This window comes from Dendronephthya gigantea, unplaced genomic scaffold (assembly GCF_004324835.1).
Source record: "Dendronephthya gigantea isolate DGI-Jeju-01 unplaced genomic scaffold, DenGig_1.0 000016F, whole genome shotgun sequence".
In the NCBI taxonomy this organism is placed as follows: Eukaryota; Metazoa; Cnidaria; class Anthozoa; order Malacalcyonacea; family Nephtheidae; genus Dendronephthya; species Dendronephthya gigantea.
The window spans coordinates 539,593-563,900 of record NW_021163026.1 but is presented as its reverse complement, the minus strand read 5'-3'; the positions used below and the strand labels follow the sequence as shown (position 1 = coordinate 563,900).

Here is a 24,308-nt window from a genome sequence, read left to right as displayed (position 1 = left end):
TCCAATCAACGTTGTATATTATACAAGTGTTGGCGTTAGAAGCTCGGTCCAGCTCTCGTATTTTGTTTACTTAAGGGCGTTGTCGAACTAGTCGAGTTGTGACACTTGAACCTTGTACGACAGTACTATTGTTTGGGAGGAAATCCCATGGGCTGTCACCTCATGACAGGAAAAGTTATTTTGTGATTCCGAAGGGTGATTCATAATAATATTTACTTTACACGTCATTTTATGTGACATGTTGCCCAAGTAATTTCCTCATCGATATTGAGCTTGCTAAATACATTCATTGTATATGCGCATTTCGTAACACTTGTGTCAAGCCTCAAAATGCAAGGCCATTTCCCAGCTGTCAGATTAGTATGATGAGCTTTCAAAAGATTGTCAACAATAAAGTTATTCAAAGTTTTCTTTTTAATAGCGATACAGAAATGCACAATTGTGGGCCAATGATTAGAGTTTCGGATTAGAGTTTGCTGTGAACGATGCAACAGTTTAGGTGTATTCGAAGACTATCAAATATATTGGCCCCTTCATTCAATGAAAGTGTTTTCACGGTTATTATAAACAGCCCTTGGCAGGGTAATGTCACAGATTACCCAGATGTCTCACTTCTGATTAAAAAAGCGTAAGCGCTTGCTCAGCAAGTGACTAGAGGCATTCCCCCCACCGAAAATTCAAAATGGAGCCGAACTATTTTATACATGAAAAAAAACCTCCTCTTATTTGCTAGAGAAGGCGACTGTGTAGTTACGTTTGTGTCTGAATCCATCATCATCTATACGCGCTTTGGAAAAGTGAGTTTAGAGTACCTCGTTTTCAATATTGTACGATTGTTTTATCTTTTTTCGATTGTCGTAGGAGCGGAAAATTATAAGCAGTAGAAATCTCCATAATTTCAAACATATTTCTTTTAAAAAGTGTTTGAATATCTTTACATTGAATGGAACTTCCTGTACAAATCAATAAATGTACATATATTCCGACTCATTTGACATATCGTGCAGTTTTTCACTTCAATTCAGTTCGTCTCCATTTTGAAATTTTATTTCGGGGGGGTGAATGCCTCTAGTCACTTGCTAAGCGTGCGCAGAAAGCGATGCGCAGTGACGAATCGCTTACGCTTTTGAGTCAGAAGTGAGACATCTGGGTGTTAATCTGTGGTAATGTCGCAGCTCCTCGCAAGAATAATTTTCATTGGCTGAACTTTAAAATATATTTATGTCTCAACCAATAGCATAGCTTCGTTCTTTAGAAAGCATAGAAAAGCATTATCCAATTAATTGGACGAAAGCTCTCGAGAGCTGCGACATGTCCCTTGGCAATTGACGTAGTCACAAATTTTCATTATATGTTGCATAGTTCAAAGACTTTCTTATTTTTTGAAAATTTGCAATTGACAAAATATATGGCGGCGAAATCTGTGCCTAGCATCGAACATTTTCTCAACCTCCTTGGTGGCTACCGAATGTCCTATGCTATGTTCGCTGCCCTGAATCATGGGGTATTTGAATATATTGAGAAGAGCGATGAGGGACGAACGGCTGAACAAACAGCAAAAGATTTGACCCTCGACGAGACTGCCACTACAGTTTTACTCGACACTTGCACCAGCGTGGACCTTCTTGTGAAGGATATACCGAACGGAAAAGTGGAGAATGCCCGCTATTCAAACTCGGAACAAACTAAGCGATATCTTCTCCAAAAAGGTTCAGAGACATTTTATGGATATGCCCTACACGTGGCAAGAAATGCTTGTAAACTCACCTCAAATTTTGAATACACCCTTAAAGAAGGGACAAATCAATGGGAGCGAACATTTGGGTTGTCGTCTGAAAAATGTTTTGACAACTTTTATAGGAGTAGGGATAAATTGATCGAGTTTGGAGATGCAATGGATAGCATGTTGAAGATATCCATGCCTTCGGTACTCACTCCTTTTGATCTCTCTGGATTTAGCCATCTTTGTGATCTTGGAGGTAAACATGATATTTTGATATGATCTAAAGACTAAAATATGACTTACGGTACAGACCTGATAACAAAGATGATAAAACTCCGAATATTTAGCGGGATGTTTAACCTAGATCTTCAATATTATGATTTTGCCTGGTTCGAACGAGGAATTTTATCTCTGGTTTAAAGATCGTATCTCAGGCGCTTCGAGTGTACTGCTCGTTACGCTTTGCAATTTTGCAGTATGAGAGCCTTTTCACTTATGTATGAGAACATTCCTATTTCCTAACTATTTGCATTTTCATCAAAAGAAATCGCACGAAAAATTACCGCAATACATTGGTTATTGCGTTGTTTAAAGCTGGTTTTCCACTAGCGATATTCTTCGCGCGAAGCGACTTTATTCCTTTGTATTTGAGCAATTTGTTCCAGATGGTTGCAGTTGAGAGCTCTGAAACAAAAGTAAAATGTCGCTTCGCGCGAAAAATATCGCTAGTGGAAAACCGGCTTAATCGAAGAGACTTGTTCCTACACTTAGCCGAGATTTAACGAAGCAAGAGATGACTTTGTGTTCAAACGAGTATATAACACGATCCTCGAAGTCGCGTGTAGTCGTTAAACAATATAACATGTACTTGTTTGGTTTCATAACGTTGGTCAGTTTAATATTTTTCATACCACAAAATCATCTCACGTTTTGGTTAAATCTCGGCCAAGGTGGCGGATCATGTAAACGGTCTTTTCGTTCAATGTATTGCCGTAATTTTTGGTACTTTTTTTATAAAGGTTAATGTGCATCAATGAAAGACTGTCTAACGCTTCGTTGAATTTTGGGTAACCGCAGACCTTTGTAAAAAGCCCCAGGGTTCACCGTTCATGGGGGTGGTTATCGCATCTATATAGTCTCGGACTGCAATGTTATTCAAAGTTAAAATAATCGACTTCTAATGAAATGAATAATTATTAGTCAACTAAGAATTAATCGTCTCACAACTAAATGATCATTCACTCGATATGTTACATAATCCGAGTTTGATCCACTTTAGACAAACTGAAATTTTATTGCCCGTGCCCTTCAAATCAATCAAATGAAATGATTTTCAAGTTTTGAAAACGGTTTGCAAGAAATAAGGTTCTCTGCTCTGCTCAGTGTCTGTTAGTTATGAATCAGAAGATATCAATGATGTATTTGTTTAAAACGTAGGTTCTGGTGGCACATTGTCCTACGCTGCTGTGAAAGCCTATCCAAACATGAGGTCGACTGTTTTTGAGCTGCAATCAGTTGTTGACGTCGCCGACCATTTCCGACCATCTGCCGAAGATTGTCCCAACAGGGATAATGTCTCATTTGTGGCGGGAGATTTCTTCAAGGATGACCTGCCACCAGCTGATCTTTACAGTTTGGTCCAAATAATTCATGACTGGGACGAGGAGAAAATAGATTTGCTCTTGGGCAAAGTTTACGCAAGTCTTCCTTCTGGTAAAAACATTAATTCCGATACAATCTTCTCTAAAAAAAAACCGCTGAATGACAGAATGACAAATAACAGAAAAGATTATCATCCCCAATTCTAGATTTGCAGATATTTTGAGCTGTTTTTTGTTATCTCGTCTAATCGTCTCGACATTTTCTTATCCAGGCGGAGGTATTCTGATTGGCGGCGTAATCCTTGATGACGACAAGCGTGGACCAGCCCTGAACGTTTCCAACAGCATCACCATGCTTTCTATTTGCTCTGGGGGTCGTGAGAGATCTGGGAAAGAGTATGAGCAGCTGCTGACCAAGCATGGCTTCGCTGATGTCCAGTGCCACCAGAACCCAGTTCCTTGTCTTCTCGGTGGAGTGTTTGCAAGGAAACCATAACAATCATAATCCTCATTTTCAATACAGATGTATCTTTCAGGGGCCGATGGTTCAAAAGCCGCTTAGCTTAACCAAGCCTGAGTTAAAACTTTCAATCACTTGTTTACAAAGTTGAATATATTTTTCCATAAATATTTTCTGGACCGTCCGGTTCATAAGCCATTAAACGGAAACAGTGGAATAAAATTTAACACAGGGTTAGCTGAAAAATTGAATTTTTACTCACTCAAATTGAATTTTTACTCTCTTTATTTGGATGAAAAAATCATTTATAAAGAAATAAAAACATATAAACGCTGGTTTTGGCTGGTTTCCATTTTAATTAATTGCAGCTAAATTTACTGCGCACGACTGAGAACAGTCAAAGCACGATAATGCGAAGAGTGCAACTTTAAGCCCCGAAATGACGACTTCACAGCTGTCAGATGTGTATGACGAGCTGTCAAAAGATTGCAGAAGACGTATACAGAAGAAAAATTAAACTTTTTAAATTTATTCAGTAGTTTTCTCTATGATGGCGATACAGAAATGCACAGTTGTGAAACAGTGCATGATTGGATACTCGGTTTGAAAACTTCATAGCACCAATCAATTCTGCGGTTACATATATTGGGCCCTTCCACGAAAGTATTTTCTCGGATAAAAGTCCATGGAAAAGCGATCCATGCTCTTATGACGGTGTCCTTACCCACCGTACTTGGTCCCTTCGACCTTTCCAGATTCAACCATCTTTGTGATCTTGGAGGTAACATTCATCTGGGAACCCCCATGCATCTTACCGGTGCGGTGTTTGCAAGGAAGCCATGCATGAGCCTCGTTTTCGGCGATGAACTTCCAATGTCAACATCCATTATTCAATAACATTAAATGCTGGGTGAAATGTCTGGATAAAAAAGATCAAACTTAATCTATTTATTATGGAACTATTTAACATAATTACTATAGTTCCACCCCGGAAATTGTCAAGACTTTGCTAAGACGCAATTCTCAATACTTAAAAGCTTCAAACTTGGCGAGAAAAATTTTTTCAATTACTCAACAAAACATGTCTTGCACAAAAGATTTTAAGCTTGCACACGGTAAAAACGAATCGTCTGAATTAATAACTTTGCATGTGTTTGCTTTAAACCTCAAAAATTAAATGACCACTTCACAGCTGTCAGATGTGTATGATGAACCGCCAAAAGATTGCAGAATACGTATTCAGAAGAGAAATTGAACTTCAGTTTTTAAAGTTATGCAGTATAGTTATCTCTGTGATAGCGATACAGAAATGCTCAATTGTGGGCCAGTGATTAGATTTTCGGCTTGAAACTTCATAAACACCAATAAGTTTTGTGGTGTAGACTATTACATATACGTACACCACTGCATATATTGGCCCCTTTCATGCACGAAAGTATTTTCACGGATAAAAACCCTTGCAACCAAGAAGCCCTTAGCTATTGACGTCATAGATTTTCATTATATGCTGCATAGTTCAGAGACTTTCCATTTTTCGAAAATTTGCACTTGACTTAAATATGGCGGCGAATTCTGTGCCTAGCATCGAACATGTTCTTAACCTCCTTGGTGGCTACCGAATGTCCTTTGCTATGTTTGCTGCTCTGAATCATGGAATCTTTGAATATCTTGAGAAGAGCGATGAGGGACGAACGGCTGAACAGACAGCAAAAGATTTGACCCTCGACGAGACTGCCACCACAGTTTTACTCGACACTTGCACCAGCGTGGACCTTCTCGTGAAGGATATACCGAACGGAGAAATGGTGAATGCTCGCTATTCAAACTCGGAACACACCAAACGATATCTTCTCGCAAACAGTCCAGAGTCGCTGTATTCATTCGCTATACTTATGTCTTGAATCGGCACAAAACATATCGTAAATTTTGCGGAACACGTCATAAAAGAAGGGGAAAATCAACAGAACACGGAGCAAGTACTTGAGCTGTCGTCAAAAGAACCCTTCGAAAATTTGTGCAAAACTAAGGATAAAATGATCGCGTTTGGAGAAGCGATGCATGCTCTTATGACGGTGTCCTTACCCACCGTACTTGGCCCCTTCGACCTTTCCAGATTCAACCATCTTTGTGATCTTGGAGGTAACATTCATCATAACATATTCTTAAGAGGCTTTAAAGTGTGGCATATGTTTTGAGAAATTTAACGCGGGGTTTTCTATTCATATCACCTCATGTTTTTGGTTAAATACGCCCGACCAAGCTGTTGATATCCGTTATCGAACAGCACGAATTAGCACCACAGATTAATACCCAGATGTCTCGCTTCTGACTAAAAAGCGTAAGCGATTCGTCACTGCGCATCGCTTGCTGCGCATGCTTAGCAAGTGCCTAGAGGCATTCACCCCCCCCCCCGAAATGCTTATTTCAAAATGGAGCCGAACTGAATTGAAGTGAAAAACTGCACGATGTGTTCAAATGAAGCGGAATATATGTACATTTATTGGTTTTTACAGGAAATGCCATTCAATGTGAAGATATTCACACACTTTTTATATGAAATATGTTTGAAAATATAACGTCGAACAGGGATTTCTACATTTCCGCTCCTACGACAATCGAAAAAAGATAAAACACTCGTACAATATTGAAAACGAGGTACTCTTAACTCACTTTTCCAAAACGCGTATAGATGATGATGGATTCAGACACAATTTTAACCTCACAGTCCATTGCTCTAGCAAATGAGAGGAGTTTATTTTTCATGTATAAAATAGTTCGGCTCCATTTTGAAATTTCTGGGGGGTGAATGCCTCTAGTCACTTGCTGAGCAAGCGCTTACGCTTTTTTAATCAGAAGTGAAACATCTGGGTAATCTGTGCTAGCACTTCAAGTGCGATTGCTGAAATCCTTGAAATTTAAGATAGCGTAACAATAATAATTCCATGCAGTCAAATATTTTATAAAAAAGTCCCATGTATAAGTCCAGAGTTCAAAACTATACTTATATTCTATTAACCGCCACGACTCGTTTCCGATATATTTTCTCAATGATTAAGTTATATCAAATTCAACCGAGTACCACTCGCCGACAAAATCCAATGCATTTGTTATATGAATAAGGTCGTTTTTGCTTTTGGACCATGCAATAGTACGACAAGCAGAGAGACACTTTGTCGCCATATTAAGCAAGATCTTTTTGTTATAACTGTAGTCTTTAGTCTACCTGATGTCAAATCGCAAGATCCGATTGAATTGGCAGAATTTGGGTTACTTCATGTGATCTTCTATTATTTCAATTCCTACTACAAATCGCCATTTTAAAATTAGTTTACAGTCGCAGCGATATAGTGCATTGACCGACTGGGGTCGCACAAGAAACAAATTCAAATTGAGATGGCCCAATGCTCCATAAAATAAAGGAAATTGATTAGTCGAATTTTTTCGAAAATCTTCTATTGAGTGTAAATTAATTACGCATGCGTACCACCAACCTCAACTTGTCCCTAATTTCTAGCAATGGTGCTTGTTTTAAGCATAGGTTCTGGTGGAACATTGTCCTACGCTGCTGTGAAATCCTACCCAAAGATGAAATCGACTGTCTTCGAACTTCAACAAGTCGTCGACATCGCCGACCATTTCCGACCATCTGCCGAAGAGTGTCCTAACCGAGACAAGGTCACATTTGTGGCGGGAGATTTCTTCAAGGATGACCTGCCACTAGCAGATCTTTACAGTTTGGTTCAAATACTTCACAGCTGGGACGAGGAGAAAATCGATCTCCTACTGAGTAAAGTTTACGTGAGTCTACCTTCTGGTAATTTTTTTTCTAATTTTTTTGCGGTGCAGTTGGTTAAAAAAATGCCGGTAGATGGAACGCTGGCTGATAGCTCGAAATTTGATCAATGACATACACGAAGGACGTTTGTTCTGTACCTGGAGACTTTTCCTAGAGCAGTCTGGGCAGAAATGCATGAATATAATATAAATATAAACAACCCCCTATGTATCGCCTAAGTCGGCCATTCGTGCTAAAGGACCCAGATAATAAACACGATATGGATTGGCTTGTCTGCCATCACTCTGTCGCGTCTATTTCATACCAATCTTATAAACGATGTATTGTAGTTAGGACAGAGTGATTCTCAGGCTACTGTAATACCTAACAACTCTATTAACATACCTTAATCTTTAGGCGGAGGTATTTTGATTGGTGCATTTATCCCTGACGACGACATGCGGGGTTCTTCCTTGGACGTTTCCTACAGTATGCTCATGCTTTCTGTTTGCCCTGGCGGTCGTGAGAGGTCTGGGAAAGAGCATGAACAGCTGCTGACCAAACATGGCTTCGTTGAAATTCAATGTCGACAAAGTGGGATCCCACATCTTGCCGGTGCGGTGTTTGCAACAAAGCCATGAACCTCGTTTTCGGCGACGAACTTAACGGGGGATGTCATCCCATGCAGAATATCTAACATCCATTTTTCAATAACATGTAACGCTAGGTGAAATAGGGAATGGCCGAGTAGATCGTACCTAAACATTTCTTGTTCATAATAACTTTTATCGTTTAGTTATCAGAATTCATAATAACTTTTATCGTTTAGTTATCAGAATTTTTGTTGCAGGTTTAATTCCAGATTTAATTAGAGTTCAGAAAAAGTTCCAGGTTTAATTTCAGGTTTATTTATAGTTCACTGGTTCAATTCTCGTCAGTCATCCTGAGCATGCAAAGCTCGCAAAAGAGGACTAGAGACTAATCAGTAAAATTACTAAATTTGTAACGGTTTTTATTGTACTAGAAAATTCCAACGGCATGAACGACCAATCAGAATCATTTCTAATTTCGATAATCCCAGGGCCTTTGTTTGCTCGACAGAGTGGTTTGGAGAACGAGATTGGCATTTCCGTTTAATTCCAGGCTTATTTACAGTTCACTAGTTGAATTCTCGTCAATCATTCTGAGCATGCAAAGCTCGCAAAAGAGGACTAGAGACTACTTGTTTGTTTTGTTTCCTCGCCAGAGTGGTTTGCAGAACGAGATTGGTATTTCCGTAGAAAATATCGTGAGGCTCAGTTTGCAACATTGCAGTCTGCAGACACAGTCAAGTTTTAAAAGAAATGGAATCCCATATTGCCTCTGCATCAAACGTGAAACACGTTCTCGACCTCATTGGTAGCTACCGAGTGCTTTATAGTTTTTTCGCCGCACTGAATAATGGAGTATTTGAATACCTTAAGAAGAGCGACGAAGGACGAACCGTGGACCTTCTTGTGAAGGAAATACCGAACGGAGAAATGGTGAATGCTCGCTATTCAAACTCGGAACACACCAAACGATATCTTCTCGCAAACAGTCCAGAGTCGCTGTATTCATTCGCCATACTTATGTCGCGAATCGGCACAAAACATATCGTAAATTTCGCGGAACACGTCATAAAAGAAGGGGCAAATCAACAGAACACGGAGCAAGTACTTGAGCTGTCGTCAAAGGAACCCTTCGAAAATTTGTACAAAACTAAGGATAAAATGGTCGCGTTTGGAGAAGCGATGCATGCTCTTAAGCCGGTTTTCCATTAGCGATATTTTTCGCGCGAAGCGACTTTATTCCTTTGTATTCGAGCAATTTGTTCCAGATGGTTGCAGTTGAGAGCTCTGAAACAAAAGTAAAATGTCGCTTCGCGCGAAAAATATCGCTAGTGGAAAACCGGCTTTATGACGGTGTCCTTACCCACTGTACTTGGCCCCTTCGACCATTCCAGATTCAACCATCTTTGTGATCTTGGAGGTAACATTCATCTGGGAACCCCCATGCATCTTGCCGTTGCGGTGTTTGCAAGGAAGCCATAAGCCTCGTTTTCGGCGACGAACTTCCATTGTCAACATCCATTATTAAATGCTAGGTGCATGAAATTGGTTGGTTTACAATTGCCGCTATCTTGGTTGATTTTTCAAAACATGTGCATAAATAAAGAGATGATAAGCAGTTACAAATAAGCAAGGAAAAAGTAAATCAACAACGTCTGTTCTCTAGAAAAGCAGAAGTAAACTTTGTAGAGTCGACCAAGATTCCAGACATTCGTTTTATCTAAATCCTGGATAAAAAAGATGAAGCTTAATCTATTTATTATATAACTATTTAATATAATTATACTATAGTTCCACCCCGGAAATTGTTAAGACTTTGGTAAGATGCCATTCTCAATACTTAAAAGCTTCAAACTTGGCGAGAAAAATGTTTTCAAATACTCAACAAATATGTCTTGCACAAAAGATTTTAAGCTTGCACACGGCAAAAACGATTCGTCTGAATTAATAACCTTTTATGCTTTAAACCTCAAAAATTAAATGACCACTTCACAGCTGTCAGTTGTGTGTGATGAACCGCCAAAAGATTGCAGAATACGTCGTATTCAGAAGAGAAATTGAACTTCAGTTTTTAAAGTTATGCAGTATAGTTATCTCTCTGATAGCAATACAGAAATGCACAATTGTGGGCCAGTGGTTAGATTTTCGGGTTGAAACTTCATAAACACCAATACGTTTTGTGGTGTAGACTATTACATATACGTACACTACTGCATATATTGGCCCCTTTCATGCACGAAAGTATTTTCACGGATAAAAACCCTTGCAACCAAGTAGCCCTTAGTTATTGACGTCATAGATTTTCATTACATGTTGCATGCATAGTTCAGAGACTTTCCATTTTTCGAAAATTTGCACTTGACTTAAATATGGCGGCGAATTCTGTGCCTAGCATCGAACATGTTCTCAACCTCCTTGGTGGCTACCGAATGTCCTATGCTATGTTTGCTGCTCTGAATCATGGAATTTTTGAAAATCTTGAGAAGAGCGATGAGGGACGAACGGCTGAACAGACAGCAAAAGATTTGACCCTCGACGAGACTGCCACTACAGTTTTACTCGACACTTGCACCAGCGTGGACCTTCTTGTGAAGGAAATACCGAACGGAGAAATGGTGAATGCCCGCTATTCAAACTCGGAACACACCAAACGATATCTTCTCGCAAACAGTCCAGAGTCGCTGTATTCATTCGCTATACTTATGTCGCGACTCGGCACAAAACATATCGTAAATTTCGCGGAACACGTCATAAAAGAAGGGGCAAATCAACAGAACACGGAGCAAGTACTTGAGCTGTCGTCAAAAGAACCCTTCGAAAATTTGTACAAAACTAAGGATAAAATGGTCGCGTTTGGAGAAGCGATGCATGCTCTTATGACGGTGTCCTTACCCACCGTACTTGGTCCCTTCGACCTTTCCAGATTCAACCATCTTTGTGATCTTGGAGGTAACATTCATCATAACATAATCTTAAGAGGCTTTAAAGTGTGGCAAATGTTTTGAGAAATTTAACGCGGGGTTCTCTATTCATATCACCTCGTATTTTTGGTCAAATAAGCGCGACCAAGCTGTTGATATCCGTTATCGAACAACAAGAAACGATTGCATCTAGCACTTCAAGTGCGACTGCCGAAATCCTTGAAATTTAAGACAGCGTAACAATAATAATTCCATGCGGTCAAATATTTTATAAAAAAAGTCCCATGTATATGTCCAGAGTTCAAAACTATACTTATATTCTGTTAACCGCTCAACCGCTGCAACTCATTTCCAATATGTTTTCTCAACAATTAGGTTTTATTAAATTCAACCGAGTACTACTTACCGACAAAATCTAATGTATTTGTTATATGAATAAGGTCGGTTTTGCCTTTTGGAGCAATATTATGACAAGCATGCAGAGAGACACTTTGTCTGATCATATTAAGCAAGACCTTTTTGTTATAACTGTGGTCTCTAGTCTACCTGAAGTCATATCGCGAGATCCGACTGAATTGGCAGGATTTGGGTTGCTTAATGTGATCTTCTATTATTTCAATTTCTACTACAAATCGCCATTTTAAAATTAGTTTACATCGCAGCAATATAGTGCATTGATCGACCAGGGTCGCACAAGAAACAAATTCAAATTGAGATGGCCCAATGCTCCATAAGATAAAGGAAATTGATTAGTCGAATTTGTTCGGAAATCTTCTATTGAGTGTAAATTAATTACGCAATGGTACTTGTTTAAACATAGGTTCTGGTGGAACATTGTCCTACGCTGCTGTGAAAGCCTACCCAAAGATGAAGTCGACTGTCTTCGAACTTCAACGAGTCGTCGACATCGCCGACCATTTCCGACCATCTGCCGAAGAGTGTCCTAACCGAGACAAGGTCACATTTGTGGCGGGAGATTTCTTCAAGGATGACCTGCCACCAGCAGATCTTTACAGTTTGGTTCAAATACTTCACAGCTGGGACGAGGAGAAAATCGATCTCCTGCTGAGTAAAGTTTACGCGAGTCTACCTTCTGGTAATTCTTTTTTGAATTTTTTGCGGTCCGGTTGTTAAAAAATGCTGGTAGATGGAACGCCGGCAGATAGCTCGAAATTTGATCAATGATATACACAAAGGACGTTTGTACTGTACCTGGAGACTTTTCCTAGGGCAGTCTGAGCAGAAATGCATGAATATATATAAATATTAACAACCCCCTATGTATTGCCTAAGTCGGCCATTCGTGCTAAAGGACCCACAGATAATAAACAGGATATGAATTGGCTTGTCTGCCATCACTCTGTCGCGTCTATTTCATACCAATCTTATAAACGATGCAGGTACATAGACAGAGTGATTCTCAGGCTACTGTAATACCTAACAACTCTATTAACATACCTTAATCTTTAGGCGGAGGTATTTTGATTGGTGCATTTCTCCCTGATGACGACATGCGGGGTTCTTCCTTGGACGTTTCCCACAGTATGCTAACGCTTTCTATTTGCCCTGGCGGTCGTGAGAGGTCTGGGAAAGAGCATGAACAGCTGCTGACCAAACATGGCTTCGTTGAAATTCAATGTCGACAAAGTGGGATCCCATATCTTGCCGGTGCGGTGTTTGCAACGAAGCCATGAACCTCGTTTTCGGCGACGAACTTAACGGGGAATCTCATGTCATGCAGGATATCTAACATCCATTATTCAATAACATTTAATGCTAGGTGAAATAGGGAATGGCCGAGTAAATCGTACCTAAACATTTATTGTTCATTATAACTTTTATCGTTTTGTTATCAGAATTCATAATAACTTTTATCGTTTAGTTATCAGAATTCATAAAAACTTTTACCGTTTAGTTATCAGAATTTTTGTTCCTGGTTTAGTTCCAGATTTAATTACAGTTCAAAAAAAAGTTCCAGGTTTAATTCCAGGTTTATTCACAGTTCACTGGTTGAATTCTCGTCAGTCATCCTGAGCATGCAAAGCTCGCAAAAGAGGACTAGAGACTAATCTGTAAAATTACTAAATGTGTAAGATGTGTAACGGTTTTTATTGTACTAGAAAATTCCAACGGCCTGAACGACCAATCAGAATCTTTTCTGATTTCGATAATCCCAGGGCCTTTGTTTGCTCGCCAGAGTGGTTTGGAGAACGAGATTGGTATTTCCGTAGAAAATATCGCGCGGCCCAGTTTGCAACATTGCAGTCTGCAGACACTGTCAAGTTTTAAAAGAAATGGAATCCCATATTGCCTCTGCATCAAACGTGAAACACGTTCTCGACCTCATTGGTAGCTACCGAGTGTCTTATGGTTTTTTCGCCGCACTGAATAATGGAGTATTTGAATACCTTAAGAAGAGCGACGAAGGACGAACCGCTCAGCAGACAGCAAAAGATTTGACCCTCGACGAGACTGCCACTACAATTTTACTGGACATTTGCACCAGCGTGGACCTTCTTGTGAAGGAAATACCGAACGGAGAAATCGTGAATGCTCGCTATTCAAACTCGGAATACACCAAGCGATATCTTCTCGCAAACAGTCCAGAGTCACTGTATTCATTCGCTCTACTTAATTCGAGGATTTGTATTAAACATGCGGCAAATTTTGAAAATATAATTAAACAAGAAGGAAATCAACGTGACCCAGAGGGAACATTTAAGACATCATCAAAAGAAACTTTTGAAGATCTGTACAAAACTAAGGATCAATTGATCGAGTTTGGAGAGGCGATGCATGCTCTTATGACGGTGTCCTTACCCACCGTTCTTGGTCCCTTCGACCTTTCCAGATTCAGTCACCTTTGTGATCTTGGAGGTAAACAAACATACGTCATAATCTATGAGAGGCAAACGTCATAATCTAAGAGAGGTTATGGCCCCTTAGCTTATGTTTAATTTTGAGAAATTTTGAACTGAAATATATAGTCTCGTTCGCCTTTATTTGGTTACAGATACGCATGACCAAATTGTTTATATTCGTTGCCGAATAACAACAAACGCTTCAAGTTCGAATGCCGAAATCCTTGAAAATTTAAGTTTTTAAGTTGTCATCTGTGTACTACACTGCACAGCCACGGTTAAATGTAATCGATAAGTTAGTCCGCTTTTAATTAATCCGCTTTTAGACCATTAAAGCTAGGAAAGTACTCAACATACTCAAACAAGGCCCAGTGAATTTTTAACTGTTGTCTTGTCTATGCTGAAGTCATGCAGATCGCGATCGGAATTTGAGTTCAATACGTGTCATGTGATCCTCTATTATTTTCCGCTACAAATCACCATTTTAAAACGACCTTGCAATCGCGGTAGTATATAGAAGCGTCCAAAAGTATCGAGTAATTCAGTTTGCTTCCATTTTTCATTTTGTCTGTTGATTGCAATGCAGAGTTACAAGATTGCAATGAGATTGTCAATGCAGAATATTTTAATTCCTCATTTCCTGTTGAAACAAATTCAAATTTGTTTATTCAATGAAATTGCCCGGCATATGGTAAAACGCGGACTGGACTAAGGAGCTGTTCAAATGAGCCCGGTTACCGAGATTTAAGATGGTCTAGTACATTGAAAATCACGATTTATCCTGTTTTAAAAATTTCCATGCAGAGATGCAAACTTAAATGTTTCCGTAATCGATCCTGAATATTTTTTCTCAAAAAAAAATATATGAAGAACGCGAGAATTAAACGAAAAGTTTTACTAATTAGGGTTTTACCCTGAGCTAACAAAAGGGGTCCATTGGCATTGTCTTATAAAGACAATTGGCTGGTGTTTGGTCTGGAAAGTCTGGGTAACTATAGTGTTTGAAGACTTCTACTAGACTTTTTTCACTCGGAGCAACTTGGCTTGCAATATATATGTCATTAAAATATTTTTATATTTTTTAAAATGAAAAAAAAATTTAATGTACTAGAAAGAAATGAACAAAGAAATTTGAGGTATTGAAGAAAGTCTTTGAAACAGAACAATCACATGTTATTGTTAGGATGATTACACGACTACCAGAATCGTGTTATCATTTCAATACCTTTTACGTCAAATACCTTTTAAGTCCAATTTACGCTTCATTAAATCTCGGTAACCGGGCTCATGTCCTTCGTCGTTCCTTCCCCCAAGGATCGCGCATGTTCTGGGTATGAGATTGATGTTAACAGGCTCAAAATTAGTAAATCGCAGAGTGGACTAAATTAGTAAAACGTCCGAAATCGGACCAAATCGAAAAAAGCAATGGTACTTGTTCTAAACATAGGTTCTGGTGGAACATTGTCCTATGCTGCTGTGAAAGCCTACCCAAAGATGAAGTCGACTGTTTTCGAACTTCAAGAGGTCGTCGACATCGCCGACCATTTCCGACCATCTGCCGAAAAGTGTCCTAACCGAGACAAGGTCACATTTGTGGCGGGAGATTTCTTCAAGGATGAACTGCCACCAGCAGATCTTTACAGTTTGGTTCAAATACTTCACAGCTGGGACGAGGAGAAAATAGATTTCCTGCTGAGTAAAGTTTACGCGAGTCTACCTTCTGGTAATTTTGTTCTATATAAAATGCAAATTTTTGTGGTCCGTTTGTATAAATATTCCGGCAGTTGGCCTTGCTAAGTATCTGGGGCCAGTTGTATAAAACTTCTCATTGTAACTAACTACATCAGGGTGGGGTATTTTAATGAATGGCACCATTTTAGACGTCCACAAAAAAGGGCTCTTTGGAGGGTACTTCTTACAGGAAAGGGCAGTAATTTCCATGCGTACCATAGTACAAAAATTGCACACTTTTTCTCTGCCCAGTCATTACGACGAAACGTAATTAGGGAAGAGTGATCCCATTAACAACTCTATTAACATACCTTAATCTTTAGGTGGAGGTATTTTGATTGGTGCATTTATCCCTGATGACGACATGCGGGGACCTCCCTTGGACGTTTCCCAAAGTATGCTTATGCATTCCATTTGCCCTGGTTGTCGTGAGAGGTCTGGGAAAGAGCATGGACAGCTGCTGACCAAACATGGCTTCGTTGAAATTCAATGTCGACCAAGCCCAATCCCCAATCTTGCCGGTGCGGTGTTTGCAAGGAAGCCATGAACCTCGTTTTGGGCGACGAACTTAACGCGGGATCTCATGCCATACAGGATGTCTAACATCCATTATTCAATAACATTTTAAAATCATGTGTTGTATGAAAATTGAATTGTATTGAATTGATTTATTCTATATAGGATTGATTTGTTACTATGGGATTGATTTTTCTCTTGTTCATAAACAAATCAGATTTTTTCAAAAAATATATTCATACTTCAAATAATGCAGATAATTCAAATTTAATAAAACCACAAAACCTTTTATATTAGATTTTTATAGCTAGTTACACTATGTATTTGCTACACTTAGTACTCTACACCATTTCTTGATACCAAACGTCTTATATAGTAAAGTATATACAGTTCACAAAACACTCAGCTATGAGATATGCAATATACGCCATAGGTGCATGTTGATTTCGTAAACCTGATTTATTTACAAATTTTCATATATAGGCACTGAGCTTAAAATATATTGGTAGCTTATTTGAACAGTGGGCATCAATGCTAGGCAAGACGATAACGTTTTCGATAACGTCAACTAATAGACCTTATGCATAATGACGTAACAAGCCGTGACACCTGCAGGGAATTCTGGTCTTAGTAGACAGTAGTCACAGTGGGGAAAATTTGAATTTTTCGCTGTGACTACTAAAACCGGAATTCCCTGCAGGCGTCACGGCTTGATACGTTATTATGCATAAGTCTATTGAAACATTAGGAATGGAAAAATGATTCAATTTATCTGATAATGATTTTTGGGACTTTAAAACCAGTGTTCGACGAGGCGATCTAAAATCAACGAGATTAAACTTATTTGAAAACCATCCTAGTATTGGTTAATATCCATAAAAATATCCCCTATTTACAATAAGTAACCATAAATATTCATGCAAACTCTGCCATGATTATCCCTCTCGCTATGGTCGTACAGATCTTCGCCGTACCAAATCCTCAATCTCTGGTTCCTGTTCACGTAGATCGGACTGGCAAAGTTGGACATGACCAATTCTGGCGAGGTTGCATCGTACCCAGCCAATCCGTACCATCGTCCGTTCTCTGTAAAGAACGCTTGCTGTTTGGTTGGAAATATGATGTGATCTTTCCAGTCGGTCAAGAAGATGCCGAGGTTAGACTGAACGTTCCGATTGCATCCCCAGTTCGAGTTGTGTACTTGGGCATTGTGACAGCGGATTCGGCCGGAAACGTGCACGAATTTGACGGCGGCCAAAAAGCCTGGTTGACCATGGTGTCGGAATGTGGCATATTTGTCCGAGCTGGCTTCGACGCATTTTGCATGGTTTGCCAATTTCTGCCATTGACCTAAAAATTGGTTGTATAATTACTAATGACTACATTTTAGAATACACGATTCAGAATTTCCGGTTGACTAATCCGCTACAAACTAGTTAAACGTTTGTCTAGATTTACAAGCACTGCTACTAAGGTCTAGGAATCAGGGACCGCGGAGGGGGGGGGGGGCTGGGGGGCTTTAGCCCCCCCAATAATTTTCAAAATACATGTGATTCCTTTATAGCGATTTTTATATGGCCATAATAATACGAATAAAAACTCCTTATAGTAAGTTGTGTAATCATAATTATGTGTTCACTATCCGTGTTGGTGAACAATGTTTTCATTAAAGTGTTTACAAGAAAAATATAAACAGATAAGTATGGTCCCCCCCCCGAGGGTTCACTCTTTCGGCTTCGCTAGCCCCCCCAATCCAAAAACTACTCCGCGGTCCCTGGGAATCCCTGGAGGCCCGTTTTTTGCTGTCATTTTATGTGCGATTTTCCTCTTTTGATAGATGTGAACGAGTGAATTACGAATTAGTCACGAATACTATGATGTATAAGAGCTCTTATTTGAACATCAACTAATTACTCCGCCTGCGTATGCGCAGCGGAGTCTTAAAATGCCATGGTCTTTTTTCCTTTGAGTAGTCGTAGTTTTGGGCGACAGAAGTTGGTATTTCTACAGGTAACCCAAAACAACTTCATTTTTGACCGAGAAGCCCTGGGTTACATGGTCCACGGATGAATTATCTACATAAGTTGGCATGCAGGCGGAGTGAACGCCTTGAGCAGGCGTCTTGTTCAATAACTAATTCACTCGTTCAAATCTATGAAAAGAAGAAAATCGCAGCAAAAATTGCAAGTGCATGTAAACGAGCATGTAAACGGGCCTTAAAATACCGCACGAGGGGCTAATTGCCATTTATATTTCAGGTAGAATTCGAAAGCTTCATGTTATAAAAAAATACAAGGATGAATGATGGCGAAAACTTTCTAGAGCCGAGAAATATCGAACCTGCGTCACAGTGGACTGTGACGCAGGCTAAGAAATATCGAGCCTGCTGCTTTTGCTCCTAAATATGGAATTTAAACTCGGTGAACCCAGACAGCAAATAACTTCCTATAACAGTGCATCGTATCAGATTACAAAATCAATTAGTTTAAAGCGCAAACACAGAGGAATTTGTTGCCCGACTGGCAGAGGAATTTGATGTTGCGTGGCAGACAATTACACTAAAATTCCCAAAATTTACGTTTAAGGTTCTAAGAATTCCCTACCACAGTTAGTGACAATATTTATAAGTTGACATATGGATGTGTCCTGATATACTTACTTATTCTATGATTTTGCGTCAGCGAGTGGTTTAGTACATGGCCGGTGCCAAATTCCGCCGCGACCAAAATTACCGAGAGACTCAGTATTTCGTACATAATTCTGTTGTTGTTCTGTTTTTCTCTTTAACGGATAAATCACGAAACGCGCTCAACTTGACGCTTTAGCCTGAACGGAAAAGTTGTTCGTGTGACTAGGACAAACGCGATACCAATGTCACAATGAATATAAATAACATCGCATTGTGCGGAAAAAAATTAATTGCTTAAGGTTTTGGGTTACCATAATCCCCGCTAGTGTGTAAACAAAACGCCTTTCAACAGGATGCGTAGGACGAAACCTGTCAGTATAAAATTCACACATAATAAAACAAACTATGCTCGGCGATTTATAAAGCAATTTTGTGGGTAGAAATTTGAATGATGGGTACAATTTCCGATATAGTAACGAGTTTTAAAATGTTGGTAGAAATACGAAATATTTAGAGAGACTTCATGACATACCTACATTTATAATGACGTCAACAAAGAATGCGGAATCTTATGCGGTGTTTGATTGACGTTATTCATCCAATCAAAATTTAGGGCGCTACAGTTAGTCTCGTCTGAGGTGTTCTGGCAAAGGTGAGGAATTCAACAAGATGTGGAATTTGGTGTGAGAATTTGAGCCGGAAGTAACAGCAAAAAAAACCGGAAGCTACTTGAAACCCTAAATTTCTGTGCCCGTTTTCCCGCGCCTCCCGCGCACAGGCCGTTTAGTTTTTGCAATGGCGGCGTTGCAGGTTGTAGTTTTATTTCTAGAGCAGAAAAACTGAAATTTTGTCGTCGAAGAAATGCTTCAAGAATATTTTTCTTGCGCTAATTATGTGCCTCATTTGAAGGTACGTACTATTTTGGAATGATTTTGTGTGAAACCAGATAAATTTCCATAGAATTTGTAAAAATACTAAAATTTCAAAAAAATGCCGAGAAATAGGAATTGAAAATTTTTGATTTTGAAAAGCAACAGCTGTGTGGAATTAATAGTAAAGTTAATGGACTTCCTTTTTCAGTTGTCCCACAATCCCTGTTAAGACAAGGGTTGCAAAACAAAAGTCTTTATTGAAGTTTTAGTTAAGTTTTGTTCATGCAATTAATGTTAAAACAAAAAAAGCAGGTTTTTATGAAACTTTTTTGCAGTTTGAAACAGGTTTGTGAAGAAGCTTATTTATGACAAATGAAAACACATCTTTTTCAGTTTTTGGTTTGCTAGATGATGCTTATCAATGTTTGCCTGCCTCAGAGAGGGCTCAGCTTAATAGATAAACTTGTTGTAATGTTGGAGACTGGAGTTTGAATAGAATGTTATTAATGGAAATTAAGCACAGAAAATGGGGAAATACTCTGAACTTCTGAAGACCTTAACATTTAGACAACACACCTGCTTCGAACTCTCAAGGTGTCTTCACCAATAAATATCCCAAGATATTTGAATTTACAATCTTTTACCCAGGATCTTTGGGCAGCAAAAACAATAATGCCCTGGTTTCTAGGTTACTTTTAGAATTCACAGAAAAGTTGCAATTTCGTGCCTAAAATGTGTGCAACTTAATTAAAAAACTGTTAAGTTCTTGGAGTCTGCAGAATACTGGATTTTGCACACTAAAGGTGTTTGAAAAGCACTGCCAGTTGAACTTCCTCTTATTGTGGTTTCTCTTATTCTCTTTGTTGAATGATTTCTGTGTCTGGGTGTTTTTTACCAGTTGATTTTCCATTTTTTGCTGTGCAATGCAATCCTATGCACATCCTTTCCCCCATTACCCCTGGTGGTTGCAAGCAATAGCATCCCTGGGATTCTGTCCAAGTGTTCATTTAGCCAGATTAGCTCCAATGGGTGTTTTGGGTGTTTTTGTAATTCCGAATTGTCACTCATTTACATTCACACCATGCGTCCTCGTTTTCAGATCTCTAAGAAAGTTTTATTATGTACAAAATTTTACAATGATTTCATCTTCGCTTGTTTTCCTTTGAAGTAACCACGTATCTTTGTGCCACACACAATGGCGGGGAGTATCCTTCAGGGTATGAAGTATCTTCAAACAATACGGAATAGTCATCCTGGGGCTAGAAAGTAAAATATTTCAGATGAAAGATTTTCAAAAGAGTTTATCGAAGTCACAACCATCGATATAGAGAATAAACCTCAAATGATAGTGTCTCGCCTTACCCTCGATGGAGGCTCATCAATAAGAGCACGATAAAAACAAGTTGTCTGAGGATACAAAGCCAGAACCAACTAAAAATATAGAGGAAATCATCCATTCTCAATACATACATATAACACTTAAGTGGCCTAATAATGTGATTGGGCATTGCATTCAGCATATACAGTTTAAAGACAGGTTTCAGCGGCTTCTGTGCGACAGTTCTACTCATAACATTAGGGGACTCCTTAATTTAGAAATTGCACAAATTTCGCATGCTTTGAATTTCTTTGAGCATCAACTCAATCTCTTATTCGTTTAGGAGTTAATATATGTTGTGAACTAAATTGGTGTTAATCCGATAGGACAGGTTAATTGAAGAGATGTAGCATTTCAAAATGTACCCCCCCCCCCCGTTTATTTATATTACCGACTGTAACTAACTTCTAAATAAAGTTTATACTGAAACATGCAGAGATGAAGAATATGTTCAATCCATATTAGTCTGACGCTCCGGAGAACAACGACAAGTTCCCTGTGTCGAGCTGGATTTGGACTGACGATTAGGCCAAGCCCGCCAAGGAGGTTTCTATATCGAGGCTTATCCAATTAAAGTGGTAATTGGTTTCAAACTATATAATTGCTGTATTTGAGAGTAGTACCTCTTGCTTTTGAAACAAAGCATGTTTATGCGTTAACGGATTCACTTTCATCTTTGGCAATGGTATAAATCTTCGTCTGCTCAGATGATGTCTCCTGGAACAGAAGAAAGACGAACATTCAGGAAAACTAAAACTATACAATTCTTTTCGATTAACCAGCTCTTCCGCTCTTACTCTTTCTTGTTGCCACCTTCCTCGTCGATGTCATCAATATCGTATCTTTAGGAAAGTTAAGAAAATGAACAAAAAACGGCCCTAGTACGAGGCCACTTTTTCTGCAAGCTGCAACGGCCTGAGCCCTGACGTTTGCGATATGCAAAAGTATCTTCACTGACTTATGAAAATTATCGATCATTCATCGCAAATTTAATGAAAACTACGACAACAAAGTGAGAATGTTTAATATGTCGCATGAAGTTACCAAGAAATTGGGTTCTTTTCGACGAACTTTTGTCTCCTGTTAAAAACATGGAATTTTTGGATGGAATTATAAAAGGATACTTATTTGTGGATGAATTGAATGAAACAACTTCCGCTAAGATCCATTGTTCCTCGCCGTCTGGTGTTCTAACACGAGCAGCAACCTGTGTAAAGAATGTGCTATTCGAATTGAATGACCTTGAAAGGTAACCAACTGAAAATTATAATCATTACAAGTACTGTGAACTGTTAATGTTAACTTCTATTTGCCAATCTTATAGTACCCTGTGCTTTTGAATTTCTCGTAACTCATCAAATTTCCCATATCATCAAATACAGTTTCGATGGTTAATCAAATTTAGCATAACCAATAAGTTTAATAACCAATTGTATTTTGTAAAGAGTTTGACACCTCTATATGTAGCATTTACTTTTACACTTACATGATCTCCAGAATCTGGTAAGTAGTTTGGAGCAGGTGGAATTGATCCGCATAATGGTGGAACGCTAATGAATAACAAAAGATGAACTTAACCATTTATAGTCCAAATCTAAATGAACTCTTTCAATCGATCAATCAAATGTCAAAATCTACCTGAGAAATATACTGAAAACATTTCTTGTAATATTTATAAATTACTAGAAGTGGTAAGTCTGTCTAACCAAACCAGCCAAGCAAAGCAATAAAAATAGCTAAGCTTTAGCAATTTAATTAGGCAGTAATCATCATTCTTTAGTAACCATATAAAGTAACTAAACTAACTAAATTTTAGATAACCAAACTAATTCGAAGGTAACACAATTAATCAAACTTAGGTAGAAAAACAAAATAATTATTAAACTCAGGTATGGTAAGGGTAAATCAATCGTGATTATTATTATTATTGTTATTATTATTGAGGTATGGTAACATAAATCAAATAAAAAGATAAATGCAAATTACTTCTCTGATGGTTTGCCCATAAACATAGGCAATTGAGCAGCATTTTGTTGAAGTATAGTCATAAGGACACCTCTTCTCATCCCAGCTTTCCTACTAGGCTCTATCTCTAAGCTACTCCCCTCCCCATGGCTTCGACCTGAAAAGATATTGTGCAGTACAGCATTGTAAAATACATTACTGGCCTACTGCATCATTATTACATTTAGATATGGTATCTAAAGCATCTTACTAAACCACATTCTAGTACAATACACAACAAGTTAAATTAGTAATAGTAAAATAACAAACCTTGACCACCTTCATTTGTTAATGCTTGGATGTTTGCAATTTTATCAGTAGCTCTTCTGATAAGACTTAGAATAAAAAATATGTTCTTGTAAAATTTCAACTATAGACACCACTCTTCCTCAGGAATGAGTACTAGAATCTTTATTAATATTACAAGTTGTAAGTCCCTGTAATAAACTATTTAAATTGAATCATCATCTTACTCTGCTTCAGCCTCACAGTCTGCAATGGCTGCACCATATAGCCCTTTCAATTTACTTTTAAAATAAGATGACACTAGAAATGGTGGAAATTAATTTTAAAGATTTAAGGGCCAGCTGCAAGAGCATTACTACATAATTTGTATGAATGGATGCTAACTCAATTTCTAAATTGTATCACCACAATATAGTAAAGCTTTTGAATTATCTTTAATACCTTTTGCCTCAGATTTCATACGTTCATGGGTTTTGGAGACATTGGTTAATGTATGTTCATTGCGGTTTCTTTCATCCTATGTTTGAATGCAGAAGGTTCATGAGGACTTACAGCTAAAAGCCTAAAACATCCACATTATTAAAAGTGAATTTTATTTTTATTTGAATGGACCAGGGTGCAATGCATTCCATGTCCAGTATATTCTGAAGTTCTTTCAAAGGGAAACATTGCTTAGTGGCAATCACTTTTGCCAGTAGTAGGTCAAGCTTAGAAAGGTACCTCATGGCCCATGCAATTCATCATTCATGTGCCCACCTGAATTTGATGTATAAGTTGATGGAGTTCCCTTAACAATTTTGGGACAGCATTGCCCCCAGAATTTATACCGCTAGGCGCTGTACTCTTTGTCCGTCTCATAATGAATGTGTTTAAATAAACTCAAAAGCAAGACGCCATTGAAGCGTCTGTAGATAGTTATCGCTCCTCGTTATTCCGCCATGTTTTTGTAAGGAAACAATCTTTACTCGATTTGCTCATGCGCAAAAACAGCAAAATAGACG

The 24,308-nt window shown here is 38.6% G+C and overlaps 4 protein-coding genes across 5 annotated transcripts; 3 read left to right on the top strand and 1 right to left on the bottom strand.

Moving 5' to 3' along the window:
- Positions 1 to 1,297: 1,297 nt before the first annotated feature.
- Positions 1,298 to 4,036, top strand: LOC114520483 (acetylserotonin O-methyltransferase-like). The gene is made up of 3 exons (XM_028540762.1): positions 1,298 to 1,979; positions 3,161 to 3,436; positions 3,597 to 4,036. The coding sequence occupies exons 1-3, from the start codon at positions 1,352 to 1,354 to the stop codon at positions 3,818 to 3,820; spliced, it is 1,128 nt and encodes a 375-aa protein (XP_028396563.1). The 5' UTR covers positions 1,298 to 1,351; the 3' UTR covers positions 3,821 to 4,036.
- A 1,301-nt stretch (positions 4,037 to 5,337) lies between these two features.
- Positions 5,338 to 8,200, top strand: LOC114520663 (acetylserotonin O-methyltransferase-like). The gene is made up of 3 exons (XM_028540984.1): positions 5,338 to 5,923; positions 7,323 to 7,598; positions 7,977 to 8,200. Exons 1-3 carry the CDS (start codon positions 5,818 to 5,820, stop codon positions 8,198 to 8,200), a joined length of 606 nt encoding a protein of 201 aa, XP_028396785.1. The 5' UTR covers positions 5,338 to 5,817.
- A 2,280-nt stretch (positions 8,201 to 10,480) lies between these two features.
- LOC114520633 (acetylserotonin O-methyltransferase-like) lies at positions 10,481 to 16,463 on the top strand. 2 transcript variants are annotated; one of them, XM_028540948.1, is made up of 3 exons: positions 10,481 to 11,098; positions 11,891 to 12,166; positions 15,986 to 16,463. In XM_028540948.1, the coding sequence occupies exons 1-3, from the start codon at positions 10,519 to 10,521 to the stop codon at positions 16,207 to 16,209; spliced, it is 1,080 nt and encodes a 359-aa protein (XP_028396749.1). In that variant the 5' UTR covers positions 10,481 to 10,518; the 3' UTR covers positions 16,210 to 16,463. The 2 variants fall into 2 exon arrangements, with proteins under 2 accessions (XP_028396749.1, XP_028396748.1); XM_028540947.1 differs by lacking the exon at positions 15,986 to 16,463 and adding an exon at positions 12,541 to 13,021.
- A 3,155-nt stretch (positions 16,464 to 19,618) lies between these two features.
- Positions 19,619 to 24,262, bottom strand: LOC114520605 (SAGA-associated factor 29-like). Its single transcript, XM_028540911.1, has 11 exons — positions 24,064 to 24,262; positions 23,749 to 23,824; positions 23,535 to 23,607; positions 23,332 to 23,396; positions 23,044 to 23,179; positions 22,544 to 22,607; positions 22,182 to 22,264; positions 21,855 to 21,899; positions 21,681 to 21,774; positions 21,042 to 21,110; positions 19,619 to 20,938 (listed from the first exon to the last, which is right to left on the bottom strand). Exons 1-11 carry the CDS (start codon positions 24,163 to 24,165, stop codon positions 20,822 to 20,824), a joined length of 924 nt encoding a protein of 307 aa, XP_028396712.1. The 5' UTR covers positions 24,166 to 24,262; the 3' UTR covers positions 19,619 to 20,821.
- Between the last annotated feature and the right edge of the window lie 46 nt (positions 24,263 to 24,308).

Coding starts and splice junctions, on each gene's coding strand:
- LOC114520663 (XM_028540984.1), top strand. CDS start 5,818: ATGATCGCGTTTGGAGAAGCGATGCATGCTCTTATGACGGTGTCCTTA. Junction 5,924..7,322: donor CCATCTTTGTGATCTTGGAG/GTAACATTCATC, acceptor TTTTAAGCATAG/GTTCTGGTGGAACATTGTCC. Junction 7,599..7,976: donor TTACGTGAGTCTACCTTCTG/GTAATTTTTTTT, acceptor CTTAATCTTTAG/GCGGAGGTATTTTGATTGGT.
- LOC114520483 (XM_028540762.1), top strand. CDS start 1,352: ATGTTGCATAGTTCAAAGACTTTCTTATTTTTTGAAAATTTGCAATTG. Junction 1,980..3,160: donor CCATCTTTGTGATCTTGGAG/GTAAACATGATA, acceptor TTTAAAACGTAG/GTTCTGGTGGCACATTGTCC. Junction 3,437..3,596: donor TTACGCAAGTCTTCCTTCTG/GTAAAAACATTA, acceptor TTTCTTATCCAG/GCGGAGGTATTCTGATTGGC.
- LOC114520633 (XM_028540948.1), top strand. CDS start 10,519: ATGGCGGCGAATTCTGTGCCTAGCATCGAACATGTTCTCAACCTCCTT. Junction 11,099..11,890: donor CCATCTTTGTGATCTTGGAG/GTAACATTCATC, acceptor GTTTAAACATAG/GTTCTGGTGGAACATTGTCC. Junction 12,167..15,985: donor TTACGCGAGTCTACCTTCTG/GTAATTCTTTTT, acceptor CTTAATCTTTAG/GTGGAGGTATTTTGATTGGT.
- LOC114520605 (XM_028540911.1), bottom strand. CDS start 24,165: ATGAGACGGACAAAGAGTACAGCGCCTAGCGGTATAAATTCTGGGGGC. Junction 22,265..22,543: donor TACCAGATTCTGGAGATCAT/GTAAGTGTAAAA, acceptor TTCTTTACACAG/GTTGCTGCTCGTGTTAGAAC. Junction 20,939..21,041: donor TTGATGAGCCTCCATCGAGG/GTAAGGCGAGAC, acceptor TTTACTTTCTAG/CCCCAGGATGACTATTCCGT.